Source organism: Python bivittatus, unplaced genomic scaffold, assembly GCF_059951505.1.
Source record: "Python bivittatus isolate LINGU-HERP-01145 unplaced genomic scaffold, Pbiv_v1 ctg000020_np1212, whole genome shotgun sequence".
Lineage (NCBI taxonomy): Eukaryota > Metazoa > Chordata > Lepidosauria > Squamata > Pythonidae > Python > Python bivittatus.
The window spans coordinates 104,756,310-104,772,586 of NW_028277030.1; the positions used below are offsets into that span (position 1 = coordinate 104,756,310).

The window sequence follows — 16,277 nt, forward strand, 5'->3', positions numbered from 1 at the left end:
TCCCATAATTCTTGCTGGCTGCGGAATTCTAGGAGTCGGAGTCCATGCATCTGAAAGCTGCCAAGATTGAGAAATACTGGTGTTTATCATGCAGGAATGTGCATCATATTAAAGCTAAACAAAGTGGCAGAAGAACTGATTTCACTTTTGAGGAATCCTTAAAAGAAAAAGAAGTTACAGTAAGAACTGAATTGGGAAAAAACAGAGTGGTTCAGAATAAGAAAGAGAATGAAACAAGAATGCATATGATCCCCATTGCTGTTCAACTTATAAAGCAAATATAAGAACTGGAAAGGATGAAATTTAGAATAAAAATAGGAGGCCAAAATACTAACAGTTATGTAACTTCATGTTGTGTGCCAGTTATGCCCCTTCCTGGATCAGAAGTCTCTCCGTTCTGTCACTCACGCCCTGGTCATCTCTCGTTTAGATTATTGCAATGTGCTCTACATGGGGCTACCCTTGAAGAGTATCCGGAAGCTACAGCTGGTTCAAAATGCGGCCGCGCGGGCAATCTTGGGTGCCCCAAGGATGGCACATGTAAACCTTTGCTGCAGGACCTGCATTGGGTCCCAGTTTGTTTCCGGGCAGGGAAGGCATGTTGCAGATCCCATAAGTGACAGAATGTTGACTGGCGGGTCCTAGAAGGAGAATCTTCTCTGCTGTTGCCCTGCCCTATGGAATACTCTCCCCCGAGAGGTGAGGCAGGCCCCTACCCTCCCAATTTTTTAGAGGGAATTGAAGACTTGGCTCTGCCAACTTGTGTGGGGTGAGGAAAGATACAATTGACCCTGGGGGTGGCTGGTGCCTTGACGATGCTTCCTGAGTTTATTAACACCTAATTAACATCAGCCTCTTGGAAGTATCATATAGGAAGTTTGCTTTTTAGCATATTTTAATTAATTAATATTTATCTATTTTAATTAATGTTTTTTCTGTTTTTACTGTAAACCACCCAGAGTCACTCCACAGTGAGATGGGCAGTGACAAATTTGAAATATAAATAAATAAATAACAGTTTCAGAAGTGCTATTAGAAAGACTTAGAATATAGTTAATGACAAAAATAAAAACGGAAAGTGAAAATTCTGGCTGCATATTAAATATAAAGAAGACCCAAATAATATCACCCAGAATGCTTAGTGCACTAAATGTTCACTGTGAAGAAATAAAAGGTACAGAGTGTACTGGAGAAGTAGCTTAATTCTAGGGAGGAAGGCAAAGACAAAATTAGATAAAATTATGATGGATATTCTTATGACAGAATTATTTAACACAAAGCTGTATAGCTGTGGAAAGAGCAAGAAAAAGAAGGTAGATGGAACCAGAGTTGGTTACTAAGAGTAAGAAGTACTTACTGTTGGTAATCAATTTTGGAGCAAATAAAGTCTGACTTCTCTCTCTTCTGCTTGATCATCAAGCAGAAATTTACATTTTTGATGTGATCTGAGTAAATGATAAACTAAAAACAATGACTGTGCTTGGCAAGGGTTAGGGAAGAAGAAGGATATGTGAGATAAGGCAGATGGGGACATCAAAGAAATTACAGATTTATCCTTGAAGCTCAGTGACATTTTGAAATGGGGAGCATTTGTTAATGAAGTCATCAGGAATCAAGCCTAATTCAGCGGCATCTATTGATGTCATATATTTAGTATATTAGTACTCTATTGCTGAACATATTTGTTTTTCCCTTTTATTGTATGAATTATTGTGCACAAAATTGGGTTTAAATATATTAGGTTGGGGAGAAATATGTAGTAAAGATAAAGTTCCATTTTTTTTTCAAAATATCAAAATAATTTGCCTATTTAAGATCAGAGTTACACCTATCTCATGTTAGCTCAGGTTCTGCAAAGCCAAAAAATGGGAAGCTAAAAGTAATGCCTGAATAGATATACCCAGAGTTAGCAATAATACTATGTGAACTCACAGATTGTGTTTGCTTACAGCTTAGCCCCCATCCACCTACCTTTTTTCTTAAATTTTCAGATCCATGTCTAACTGGAAAAGAAGTCTCAGAGATCAGGAAATATACCCAACATTGTCATAGTTCTATAGATCATTAGAACTTTTTGTGTGACATTGTACAATATCATCATTGAGCATGGACTTTGCTTCTTAAAGTACCATCCTTCATTTCTAATTACTTGGTTCACTTTGATCTTTACTCTGATCTTAAACTCATGTTTTTTTTTTAATCAGTGAATCATTCTGTTATTTAGTCCAATCATCACAATCTAATCCTAGTGAATGAAATGAATAACTCACCAGAGTAGACTGATTTAACAATGTCAAATGAATAAAACTGAAGTTTGGCCCTCTGCCTAAATATAAGTCCAATTAGCTCCTGCTTTATTAAACAAGACCAGCCAGTGCTATTTCTAAAACATAATTGCCATGATAATTATAGCTCTTAAGATCCCATGAAAATGATGCAGAATACCACATGCAATTCATGAATTAAAGCAAAATATAATATAAAGATTTCCAAAGAGACCTATGCATATGCCTTGATTATGCTAAAACAGTTTGTTGTCATTAGCTGCAGGCCCTCTTGTGGGTCACTTTAACTACATTAAAGCTAATGTAATCATTTTCTGCTCTTAAAAAAATTAAAGCCCAAAATTGAATGTTGGGATGGTTTTTCCTCCTATTTTCTTAAATTAGAAAGCTGCCTGCCTGATGATGTCAGCTCTTGAAGCTTCCCAGTTCCCCTGAGGATATTTTAACTATAAGGGTTTTATAACCATACTATGGTTTCACGATGCACTTCCTATTTATCTTTCTGTACAGGCTGTAAACAATTACTTAGCAGCAATATATCTTTTACAGTGGATTAAAAATAGCATACTTCCTTGCTAACTTTCCATGCAGGTAACAGAATATTCAGAAATATGTGTTTTGAGTTCTACAGATTACAGTACAGAAAAATAATCCTTCTTCTTCCTCTTCTTCTTCTTCCTCTTCTTCTTCTTCCTCTTTTTCTTCTTCTTGATGAAAGTTCATGAACTTTCCTATACTTTTTTAAAAAGGAAAGACAATTTTGGTGAAATGCTCATGGGGTGAACATGACATTCTTGACCCTATATAATTAAGGAGTAGTACTGTTCAATGGTTTGAAGGAGTGCTTTGCCTCAATAGCCCCACTGAGGCAGAGTGATACAAAGAATCATATCAGGTGGCTTTAAAGTACTTGTAGCTTTTTGAAGTGTTCTGAAAATTTGATAGTTTTCTATTGCTTTTGGGGTGGCTGCAAATGATACTGTACATAATGGTTCAGTATCACTTCTGTATATGGAGAATACTGAGGGTGAAGTGGAATTGTGTAGTAAGCAGCCAGTGAATGTTGTCATCTTATTAAAATCCCTGCTTAACAGAGCTCTTTCAGGGGGAGGGGGCAGCAGGTTTAGGAAGGGCATAAGAGTCTATAGAGGGAAGAGATGTTGTAGAAAGCTGTGTAACATGAATAAGTAAAGTAAATTGAACAGAATATAAATTCTGTCCTGGAAGTTTCAGCTTTGCAGGAAATTGTAAGTTACTTTTCAATTGTACTTGGAGTATAGGAAATTGTTGTCATACCCATTTCCCCAGTTTTGACATTATGGGTTGATATGAAAGTCTTAAGTGAAATCTGAAATGTATTCAGGATAATGAACCCTGATAAAGATAAGAGTTGTGATTCTCTCTCTCTCTCTCTCTCTGTGTGTGTGTGTGTGTGTGTGTGTGTGTAGGGCCATGTAGGCCCTACTCAAATTGCTTGGTTGATATTTATGATGACATGATCCCAATTCTCCTGTGTATTGTATGGAAGAGCCACTACCAAGGCAATGGTCAGATAAAAGGGGCCTGAGCCTGGGACAATAAAGCCTCAGAGAGGCTTCTTCCTAATGCACAAAAAGATAAAGGGAAGGAGAGTCAAGCACATTCAGACGTGCAAGATTCTGTTACTATAGCTGTTACAGAAAAAGTAGTAGTGACTTGCATGGCATATGGTTTGTTAGCCTGGTCTACTTTGAAGGACTGACAGTTCCCCAGTCTACCACCTTGCTGAAATCTGGGGACCTACTCGGTGATCATTAAGCAGTGGTTTGTTCCCACAATACAGGATCATCCACCTCAACTGCAGGAATGATGTTTGCATCTATGAATGGTAGTAAGCATAAGAAGGCACAGCATCAGGCTTTTAGTGTGAGACCTTTTGGTTCATCATATAGTATTCAAGAGGAGACTTTGGGCCAAAAGTAACTGCAGTCAGCCCATTATGCTTTCAGTGTCAAGACCAGCCAAAACCTTTCAGTTGTTCACTGGATCCTGTGTTTTTCTGCCTAATAACTTTTCAGTGTTGTCAGACTTTAGCTGAACTTGTTCTGATGGAAATTCCTTTGCCCTACCAATAGATAGGGAATCTGAACATCCAAGCCCTGGTATTGGTAGGAACTCTGCAATGCTTATATTTCAGTTTTTATGAACAGGAACTTCTGTGGAAAAAAGTGTTTTATTAAACTAGGAGGCATATAATTATTAAACATGAAACTTCTCCTCCTTCCCCTAATACTACTATCATCTTGGAATGGCTGTAGGCTTTAACCTCAGATGTGTACTTACTTGTAACACCTTTAACATTTTTAAAAGATCCCAGTAGTTTTCACTGAATTCTACAGGAGAAGTTTAGAAGACTATAAGTTTGAAATATGGTTGAGACTGGACAAGAACTGTCTACACAGGAACTGTGTCCTGAATATTATGGCAATTACTGTCTTTTTATAAGAGAAAATAAGGGGGCTGCAATTTGTGATGCTGATGAGATGGGGTAAAATATTATTTTGCTTCTAACTTGTCCCATTGATTGCATAATTTTCTCCTCTAGCAATCCATGGAAACCAATCAAATGCTGTTATCTGTATATTCTTAAAATACCCTACATTTGTTTTCATTACGCTTTTCACGCAAAAATTGTTCAGTTCAGAAGAATTCTACAGTAATCAATTAAGCAACAAAACATAACAAAAGGAAAGCCACTCAAAATGAGGAATACATTTATCAGACAATTTCTACATACCTTGATGATGGAAAAAATGAGAAACTTGCATTACAATATCATGAGATGAACCCCCAGCCTTTTCTGTCAGGTATGGAGATGGGCTTGAAGGAGTTTAGCTAGGGGAAGGGAGGAAGGAGTGAGAAAACAGCTCGGAATTCTCCTGCCTTGATTCTCTTTGGTATAAGAGCAAAGGGAAGGAGAGAAATAAAAACTCTGTCTGGCTCTCAAGTTTCTATTATTATATCCTGAAGCAGTACAGTAAAGTAGAGTTTCTGTAGTCTTTGTGGGATCTGTTTTCTTGATGGCCTACCTCAAAGGCAAACACCTTTTGTACTTGCTATGCATGTTGCATAATTTGCTCCCCTTGTCCTCTCCATGGATGCCTATGAAATATAGACATGCCTATGGCAATGTGCACACATTATCAATAGTATGTTAATCTATGAGAAAGAAATGTTTCCTTTTTGGAAAAAAATAATGATTGAGAACAAATACTACACCAATAATGCTTGAAGTGTTGTACTGATTAAGGTAATGCCCCTAAACAACCTGAAAAGGGAATATTTTATCTATGCTACTCTGTAGTTACATCAGTACTTTCCTTTATAAAAAGTCAAATGCACTCTTCCTATCTTAACACCTCTGCTATGTCCCTATTGGGACATCAAATATCCTTTCATCTTTCTTTCAGATATTCTGCATCTCTATATTTCTCTTTGGGTAGCTTTTTTTTTTTTTTTTTTGGCTGTGCTGATAAAAGTTAGAATATAAATCCATGATGATATACAGCTGGAAGAATTGTTTATTTTGAATGGTAGACATTATGAGACAGAATCCAGTCCCTTATGTTTACAACAGTATTAAAAAATACCATCTATTCAGCTTTTCTCTTTCTATAAATTTTGACAACTAACAGAAAGCCATGCTAATTCTATGCATTTCATTCAGTTTATTTGTCCTTTTCTGTGGAATGAGGATAAAATGCAGAGTATTTTTGCATTTCTGAACTTCTTGTGTGGAATAAAAAATCTAATCACACTTCATCCATTGATTGTACTTGGGGGTAAAAAACTTTCAATCCCATATGAATAGCAATTTTAAAAACTGCACTACTACAAAGAAAAAGAAAAAAAAAAAAGGAAAACAGTTCAAACAACAAATTAAATTCAAATAACTCCAAGTATACTGATACAGGAAGGAACATACTTTTTTATATCACCCACTCTAGTATAGGAAAAAAAAATAGAGCAAAGATTGCTGAATTTTTATGGACCTCCTTGTTTTTGTCATAAACTTTTAATGGCCCTAGAGACTATGAAGAAATCACTAAAAGGCTTTTCCAGTCTGAATAATGAATATTGCTTGTAAATACACCTCGATAGGTGGGTAGCAATGCCATCCATTGTTTATTTGGATGACTCACACTTCTTTCCATATAGGAATGGATGAATAAACTTGAGAGTGCCATCAAAATATACAGCGACTCTCCAAAACGTGACAACCGAGAGAGCCTTTGGTAGTGTTTCTTTCCTTTGTAGTCAATGAGATCAATGAAACTTATGTGACATGAGCTTTCTTAATCTCTGTGTATACTTTTATCTATTTGGCTATTTCTCATTGTACTCATGCTGGAAACCTTGATACTTCTTTGTTGCTTATTTTCCTGTAAGCACATAGCTTGATTTATCCTCTCTGTTTGGGTGAATATATAATATTTTGTTCAGGATTATCACTTTATTATCCTGTAGGGTTTCCCTCATCTCTCTCTGTCAAAAGGATCATAAATTAAATTCTGTAGGCATTTGCAGTCCAATAAGTCATTGTCTCTGAATGCTAATATTCTCTCTGCCGAGTACATTCCATCATGTGACCTTTATGTCTCAGTAGTTATAAAAGAAAACAAAAAGGAAACATTTGAATAGCGAACCATGCTGTTCTTTATATTTTATTTTACCTTCAGATATGGGGGATTAACCCTCACAATCTAATTAAAAGTTAAGAGGAGATGCATATCCTTCAGATGAAAGGATAGCCACTGTTTGGAGAAAAAGCATGGGGAACTTTTTTCAGTTAGTGAAAATGGTAACACTGATCTTCATACATGGCAGAAGTAGGATGGAAGAGAAATTAATTTGATTTACATTTTAATTACCTAATTATTTATGCTTCCCAAGACAATATTTAGATTGAAATATACTTTCCAAATTTTGTATGCTAAAGATGCACTGTCTGTCTGTCTGTCTGTCTGTCTGTCTGTCTGTCTGTCTGTCTATCTATCTATCTATCTATCTATCTATCTATCTATCTATCTATCTATCTATCTATCTATCTATCTATCTGAATTTATGAATTCACCACTGAAGGTGGTGACTCATGGTGGTTTACAAAAAGGAAAAACATAAAAACCAAAGTATGGTTAAAGCAGAAAATAAAACCAATCAACAATATAATAGAATGGAAGCAATAATCTACAACAATCACAGGCCCCCATCCCAAACATGGGAGGCATTGGATTAAGAAACCCTACAGAAAAGGTCCATTAAAGCAGATCTCCCTTCTGTTCCATTCATGCAGAAGTATGTCAAAGTTGGTACCAATCCAATCTCTGGGAACTGGCCATTCCACAAGAGGAGGACACCATGGAGAAATATTTCCTCTTGGTCCCAACCAGTCTTAGCTCACAAAAGCTGGAGACACTCAGCATACCCAGCCAGGAGAAGCTTCCTGGAAAAGTAATTTCTACTTGGAGAAGGTGATCATGTAAAAACCTAAGATCTAATCCTTGTAGGGCTTCATAGGTTAAATCAACAAATCCTATTGGAAGCCAATGCACATGTGGAGGGCAAGAGAAACGATCTTGATGGAGATGTGCAGGAACCAGTACTTAGGCAAAAGGGGTATTTCTTAAATCCAGAACTATGAGATAACATTTGGAAATATTTCAGTCAGACACCTCCTAATTTACTGTATTATAAGACAGAGGAAGAGGCACAGCAAGAGGCTTGCAAGATTCTGTTATAGCCAATCTCAGTAAAAGTAAAAGTAAAAGTAAAAAATTTAGCATTCTGGTGGAGTTAATTTCCTGATCTGGTCTACCTAGTGGGCTGATAGCATCTGTCAGCCCAACAAGGTAGAACAGACTAAGAAACAAATGCCAGATAGGTCAGGACTACTTTTATTGTAACAGCTATAGTAACAGAATTTTGCAGATCTGAATGTGCTTCCCCCTTCCTCACTTTATCTTCATGAACTAGGAAGGGGCTTGTCTGAGATGTTTTCACAAGCTATTTTGTTGGCCTGGGGTCAAGCTCCTCTAACTGACCATTGCCTTGGTAGTGGCTGTTCCTCCTGTCCTTCAAGGTCCTTCCTTATTCCTGTACAGCACCATGTAGATATTACATGTGATCTTCATTTAGTGACCACAATTGGGACCAGCAACTTGGTCGTTAGGCAAAGTGGTTGCTAAGTGAAATCATGACTGTGCTTATGATCTTGCTTCAGCTTTCCTTTCTTTTACGGACCTGCAAAGATCATAAATGAGAGAATTGGTCATAAGGTTACTTTTTCATCACTATTGTAACTGTGAATGGTCACTAAACGAGGCAGTTGCTAAATGAGGACTACCTGTAATCATTTTTTCCCACCAACTTTTGGGCTGCTGCAGTTTCTGAGTAATCTTTATGGGTTAGCCCTTATATAGTATATTGCAGTAGTCTATTCTGGTGGTGATGAGGACATCAGTCACTGTGGTTAGGGTCCTCCCACTCCATATAAGCTTTCACCTAGGTGAAACTATTCCTGGATATGTTTCTACCTGCAGAACCTGAGATTATATCCACGGCTAGCAGACAGCCAGATGGCTCGTGAATGAATAGCAACTCCATCTAATTTAGGGCTTAATTTCAGTTTGATTCATCTCATCCAGGTCCCCACAGTTTTCAGGCACCAGTTCAAGAATTCCACAGCATCTCCAGCCCAGCCCAGTTATAGAGAGTAAGGAAGATGACCCTGACAGAAATATACAGGCTCTATTGCTTAGACAAAAGGGGCCAAAGTGTTTTTTTTTTCCTTCTGTTTGTTTAAGTCTAGAATGTCCAGATAATATTCAGAAACAATTTAGACAGGGACTTCTCTAATTCATTGAACTATAAGAAGGAGGAGGTGGTGCAGCACAATCAGACTTGCAAGATTCTGTTATTATAGCTTATCTCAATAAAAGTTGAGTTATTGAGTTATAGTAGTTATACTAGCTTTCAGCAGCATACTGATACAACATACTTTATATCAGTTGATAGCAGCCTCCAGAAGACTTATGTAGATATTAAAATGTAGGAAGAGAATTGATCCCTCCAGGACTCCATAAGGGATCAATGAATTAACAATCTCCCACTCAACCAACTTCTCCTCTCTCCTCTCCACCCAACTTGAATCATCTGCTTAGAAAGAAATGGAGTCTCTCCAATCCCCAATCCTTGTAGGCAATCCAGAAGGATACCATGATAAATGATATCAGGTCAAGAAGGACCAGGAAGGATGCAGTCCTCCCATCCAGGTCCCAACAAAGGCAATCCAGTAGAGCAACCAATGCCATTTCAATCCTTTTCTCCCAAAAGGAAACATGGCAGCAGGCAATAGTTATATAAAGTATCTGCATCCAGGGAAGGCCTCTCCAGAGGCCTTTGGCATTTGGCACAAGCCTTTACCACAAGCACATGTTGACTACTTCTCAGATCCAGCTACTCACCACCATCCCCATCCTCAAGGAGCTGGGAAGGGCATGGATTTAATCCACAGATGGAGCACTCATGCTAGAAAATCCTCTCTATTTCATCAGAACTGGCAAGCTGTAACAAATCCCAGGTAATGCTATAAGATGTTGCTTCAGTTATCATTTCAGAACCCTCTCATGAAGAGTCAAGATGGTGAATTTGAGCAGGTTTATCAACAAAATGGTGACCTTATCACTCATCGTTCCCTAGGAAGGAAGGAATAATTTTAAACAAGGTTTCCAAATGACAATTTCCTGACATAAGTACAGAGAAATGCAAATGTTTCATCATTCTTATCACCTGGTATGGGTTAAAATGTGAGTTTTTACCAGTACTGAATCAAATTCAAGTTTAGTCTTCCCACACCAGCAGAGGTAGTGGTGTAGATGTTGCTTCTGCCACTATGACTCCCAAAACATCTCCATATTCCACAGAGCACCTTGGAATCTGCATTGAGAGATCGCATGGGAAGAGTCTCATTGAACACTTAGTTCTCTTCTATCTCCACCATTTGACCAGGAATCCAATGGAAATGCCTGCTATATTGCTAGGAAAATCTCCAAGCATCCTCTGGAATGTACCTGGATCTATCAGATACCTCGGATGGACTATCTAAATCAGTGACACACAGACACACACACACCACCTGTAAGATAGAAGTGCCAGGTAGCAACTGATCTCTTCTATACCAGGAACTGATCTGATCCATGTAAAAAATTGAAAGAAAGATCTTCTATCACATCAACCAACAACTGCTCCATAGCAAAAAAAGGAGGTTTATGTGTGTAAGTCAGGCCCCAGACTACTTGGCACATGCCCATGGAAGCCAGGAAATCCTGAATCTTTCTGGACCCTGTCTCCAGGCTGTGGAGATAAAATCCCTCAAAACAACTTACCGGGAGAATTCCAATTCTGATTAATTCAGTCAAGTCTTTGAGTTTACCACCTTGTTTTGTTTTTGTTTTTTAATTCCTTCTCAATTACACTGCTCATCTGCAAATATTGAAACCCTGAAGAAACTTCTAACCATTCTAAGGAGAGAGTTGGTTTTACTGATAGTATATTGTAAGTTGGAAGAGTTTTATCTTACAACTTACAAATTTATCAAATTTAGCATATTCTTCTTCATGAAAATATAGATTTAATACTGAAGCCAGAATAAAGAAGCCTGGACTTGTTCCTCTTTTGTGTGTGTGTGTATGCATTTATCCCATACTTGTAATATCCTACCTCTAATGGAGTGGTTTTTATAGCACTTCTTTTCATATCAGTACATAAGCAGAAGCCCCAACCAGGCAATTGCCCCAATACAGGGAATTATACTAAGTTAGGCCCTGATCATAGCAAAACCATCTTCAAAGATCACCACCACTCTTCCTTTCCCTTTCCTTCTGTTGCAGCTGGTCTTGGACCTGAAACCCAAATATTAGGAGGAAATGTCCAAAACACATATACTGTATTTATAAAAATAATACACAAAAAGCACTGCCACAACTAAAATTCCTTGTAAAAAGATACATATACAGTAAAAACTTACAAAACTGTATATTATGGAAAGTTATATGAAAGTGCATTAGTACATTTGTCTTTTTTTTAAATAATCCTGACCAATGCAGAATTGGACCAAAATGAATTTAATGCTCAGATAAAGAGAAACTAAGCAAAAATTAAACTGATAGTTTCAATGACTCCTAGAGGACCTACAATAATTATGGAGAATTTATTTCCAAAGTTCAGCTTTGGAACCAAATGAAATCATCTGTAATTTCTCTGAATACATTTAAAGTGGTTAAAGATACATTTTATCATCTGCTTCAAAATCACTCTGCAAGGGGAACAGAAATTATAAAAGTTTCTGGGATCTGTTTGTATGCATCTAGGTATGTTAACGCAGGACATTTCCAACCATCAAACAATTCCACACAAAATGCCTGGAGCTATAAACTAATAAAGACAGGTAGCAGAATAACCAGTTGGGAATATAAGATTCAGGACAGCATTAGAAAAAATAGTATATTAAATATGTGCTAAACCATCAGGAGGCCAAACAAAATAAGCAAACAAATGTTTCTTTTGGGTAATAAACAAAGTCAACAATTTATAGCAAAACCAACTCTTCTTACCACATAGTGGTTCTCTATGTGAAGAAGCTCTGATGATGATCTCAACAGATGAGGGGAGAGATTCTCTGAGACCATGAACTTTTTTTTTTTTTTAATTCCAGGATTACAGATGGGGCTTACAGAAACAAACTGCCAATGCATTTGTGGCATTACAGATGAGTGAATAATTTAAGAGGGAAAGTGAATAAGCAACCAATATCCAGAGAAACAAAGCAGTGTTCATACTGGGGGTGAGTGGGTGGAAGGATCAAATCTACTAAAAAGATTAGTTTCCCTAATTCCTGGAATGCCAGAAATTCAGCCTTTTTATTTTTCACTTTCAAGTTCCATATTTATTTATATTTTTTGTACTTTCCTTTCCCCAGGGAACTCAATATATTGTACATGGGATATTTGTCTTCTCTCCTGCCTCAAGAAATCTATGAAGAGAATTGGGCTGAAAGAGAATAAGTGGACCAGAGTCACTCAGTGATGATCAAATAGAACAATCTGGCATTTTGCTTAACAGCATGCTAGTTTCTTTTATATAAACAAACCTCAGGGAGGATAAAGATCCTGGCAGGTATCAAAGAAGGTGTCCATGGGCACACTGGCCTTTACATGACCTAATGATCTTAACTAGAAGCAGACTGAAGGAGCACTTCCCAGCTGATTTTCCTCAACCTCCTAGTGGCCTTTGTTGCAGTAGTTCTTTAATTTTATTGAGATATCTGGAAGTGATACTAGATCCAGTTCAGTCCTTGTTACTGGAATTATTTTATTCGGTAAGGTTGGAAGAACCACAAAAGATTGTTCTCATAGGCATAAATGCTGAAAGTTGCGATATAGATGCCCGTTAGAAGCAGTTTGGATTCATGTGTTGTTTAATGGAATTTTAGTCAATTGTCCTTCCTTCCTTCCTTCCTTCCTTCCTTCCTTCCTTCCTTCCTTCCTTCCTTCCTTCCTTCCTTCCTTCCTTCCTTCCTTCCTTCCTTCTTTTGAAGATTACTGATAATTAATAAAGAATTATTACTTAGACATTTTTAATTCATCCAGCAATAAAATAAATACAACCTGCAGTCTGAGGGGGTAGTCTCTTGTATCTCATAGCAAATAAAAACTCAGAGGTGAGAACCTGAGATACAAATTAAGACCCAAGGGAATACTGTTCAGGAGAATAACGTTTTGTTACTTACATCTTTTATTCACAATCTATGAATGAAATTTAAATGGGAGGCATTGAATTGGAATCACATTTCCAGGAAGCAAGCAGTAGGGGTGGAAATTACAGTGCTTAATAATTCCAGATTAAAGCAGACCACACATAAGGGTTCTCTGCCAATAGTTGCAATAAAAATGATTTAAATTTGAATAAGAAGTGGTAGGTGAAGAAGCAAAAATTCTAAGTAATTTTTAAAAGACACAAAGGGAAACAACTAATGGTGGATCATAAGACTGAAGTTCAGTTGAAGGAATACTGCCAGAGTTCACTTCACTAGGTAAGAATTATTAATGGCAAACTCCCAGTTTGTTTGATCTGAGTTTGCACAAAGTGATTTCAAATAATGTTTCGTTTTTCAGATAGTACTTTGAAGTCACTGAAATGTTTACAAGAAGAACCTTTAACTCTGGGTGTTTTCAGAGCCTCCATCAATGAGTTATAATCCCCAAATCCTAGTTTTCATTAAAGAAAAAAAGACCTACTCTCTAACCTTTATAGAACTGGAGATACAACAAAATTGTGTAGTTTGTCTATTTTGTAAGAAAAACCCTTTTCTGCTTTTCATTGTTTTTAATTAATGAACAGTCCTAACAACAACAGAAATTTGAAGAAGGATTTTTTTTCCTCCTGAAGGGAAGTGACTGTTTCCTCTATCCTAAAATTAAACAAAACTATTCAGAAAAACAGATTTTTGAGGTAGCTATGACAAATGGTAGGACCCAGGAGCAAAGACAGCCATTTATAATATTTATAACTCATAATATTTATTACTTTTTAAAAAATTGATGATTTTAAGCTTTTAAACTTAAATTTTAAAAACTTGTTCTGCCAAGACCTGCCAAGTACATTATTATTATACATATGTTACAAAATCCAGTAGTAATGTATGGCTGTGAGAGCTGGACCATAAAGAAGGCTGAGCGCCGAAGAATTGATGCCTTTGAACTGTGGTGCTGGAGAAGACTCTTAAGAGTCCCCTGGACTGCTAGGAGGTCAAACCAGTCAATCTTAAAGGAAATCAACCCTGACTACTCATTGGAAGGATTGATAATGAAGCTCAAGCTCAGATACTTTGGTCACCTAATGCGAAGAGAGGACTCTTTGGAAAAGACCCTGATGCTGGGAAAGATTGAAGGCAAAAGGAGAAGAGGACGGCAGAGGATGAGATGGTTAGATAGCATCACTGAAGCAATGAGCATGAAACTGAGCAAACTCAGGGAGGCAGTGAAGGACAGGAAGGCCTGGCGCAATATGGTTCATGGGGTCACGAAGAGTCGGACACGACTTAACGACTAAACAACAAAAAATGTTACAAAAAGCAGAATGGTGGCTGAGAAAGATAAGCTTTGCCAGCCCTATAAAGTAACACAATCTAATTATGCCCATTTGTCAGAAAGGGGAGAAATGGTGTAGGCCAATACTACAAGGGAATTTATTGTTTGTTATCCAGTCTTTAGTTCCTGAAGTGATGGCATTTAAGGCAGATAAGAAAGAAAGAAATCTTGTTCATACAGGGCTGTGTAAATGGGATGACACATGCAAGTCCCACAACTATGTCGCAGCACTCCTCCTTGTCTAAAGACGGTTAAATTTGGAATACGATGGTTAAATTTGGAAGAACCTTGAATGCATCTTCTAGAACCCAGAATATGCATGGTCCCAGAACTGGAATTGTTATTCCATATTCTGCTGTTGATCTGGAATCTTTAAGCATCTTTAATGCTTCAGGAGGAAAAAAAGATGTTGGGGGGAATTCAAATTTTCATGCTGTTTGAATATTGCAATTATCCTATGACAACCTGTTTGCTTAATGTTGCCATGGTTTGTCCCTGTTTGCAAGATCTCAGCAATAACTAAATTCTCATATAATAATATCCGTTTGTTAAGAAATTGTCCAAACCCACTACAAATGAAATACCTGTGGTTTAGGTGGATTATCACATTGCATAAGGAACACTTCTACTTATTTAAAATGTCACGGATGAAGCTGCATGCTGTTGTTCTTATTGTTCTACATTTTAATTTGTTTTAATTAATTTATTTATTTCAGTGTTTAGCCTGTCTTCCATTAAAACTAATCCTCAAGTTTAGGGGTCTTTTGCAAGCATTCATAGCAAATTTATTGCGTTGACACCACCATTTGTTGAAAAACAGAATGTAAAGTCACCAAAGCTTCCTTTTCTTTACTTCCAAGCAACTGAAATACTAACCCCATTGCAACCAAAAAATGTCCACTCTTCTGTTTTGTTTTACATGGATTTTTATTTTGCTGCACTTACCTTTTGTAGAATCTTCAGAGTAATCTCTTTCTGGACCATCCAGAAAATTAAGCTGTGAGAGTTCATCTGCAGTTAGTCTATGCCAGGGTCTGTTATGGCCCTCCCTCATTGGTGGGGAATATTCTAGGTCACAGGGTGATTCAAAATTGCAGTCAAAAACTGGGGGGAAAAAAGGAAAGTAGAAAGAGAACATTCTAAGATTTAGCAAATATCAGAATATTTCATATCCCTTTCCTCCTTTGCTTTTTGATCATTCTGTATTATTAAACAATACTATATAAACAGAGATAATGGTGGTTCTTTCTCCCCATGATTCCATTTAAGCATCTACTGAGAATGAAAACATTTATATATAACTAGAAGTAAGATTTAGGAAAGATTCTTCCTTGCTTTTTAAGTGTATGAAGAGGTGGCATAATAATAATAATAATAATAATAATAATAATAATAATAATAATAATAATAATAATAATAATAAATGCATCGCATGAATGGCTTTATAATTTTAATACCCCACTTCTATGAAGCTCTTTTCATGTTTGTCTTCTCCCTCATTGACATGGCTAATACAAAGAGGAGCACAAGAACAAAAGTGTGTAAATTCTCTTGCTTGTGGTTTTGTTTTTATCTTTGCTTACTGTTTTAATTGTGTTTAACTGGTTTTGTAGTATGTTTTTGAGGGTGGGTTTTATTGTATGCTTCCCAGAGTCACTTTGTGTGAGATGGGCAGCCATATAAATGTGACAAACAAACAAACAAACAAATAAGCAACAGGTAAAAGAGTATGCAGGACAAACTCATTTTAACGCAGCATGCTTATTCCTTTTGCCAGTGAGGAAATTTATTCAAGAGGAATGTGGTA

At 37.0% G+C, this 16,277-nt stretch overlaps 1 protein-coding gene across 1 annotated transcript in view; it reads right to left on the reverse strand.

Annotated features, from left to right (window-relative positions):
* ALK (ALK receptor tyrosine kinase) overlaps positions 1-16,277 on the reverse strand; it is a 632,586-nt gene that overhangs the window by 397,616 nt on the left and 218,693 nt on the right. The window contains exon 3 of the mRNA XM_088145791.1: positions 15,416-15,574. Coding sequence (XP_088001917.1) covers positions 15,416-15,574 — 159 coding nt within the window. The remainder of the gene's footprint in view (positions 1-15,415; positions 15,575-16,277) is intronic.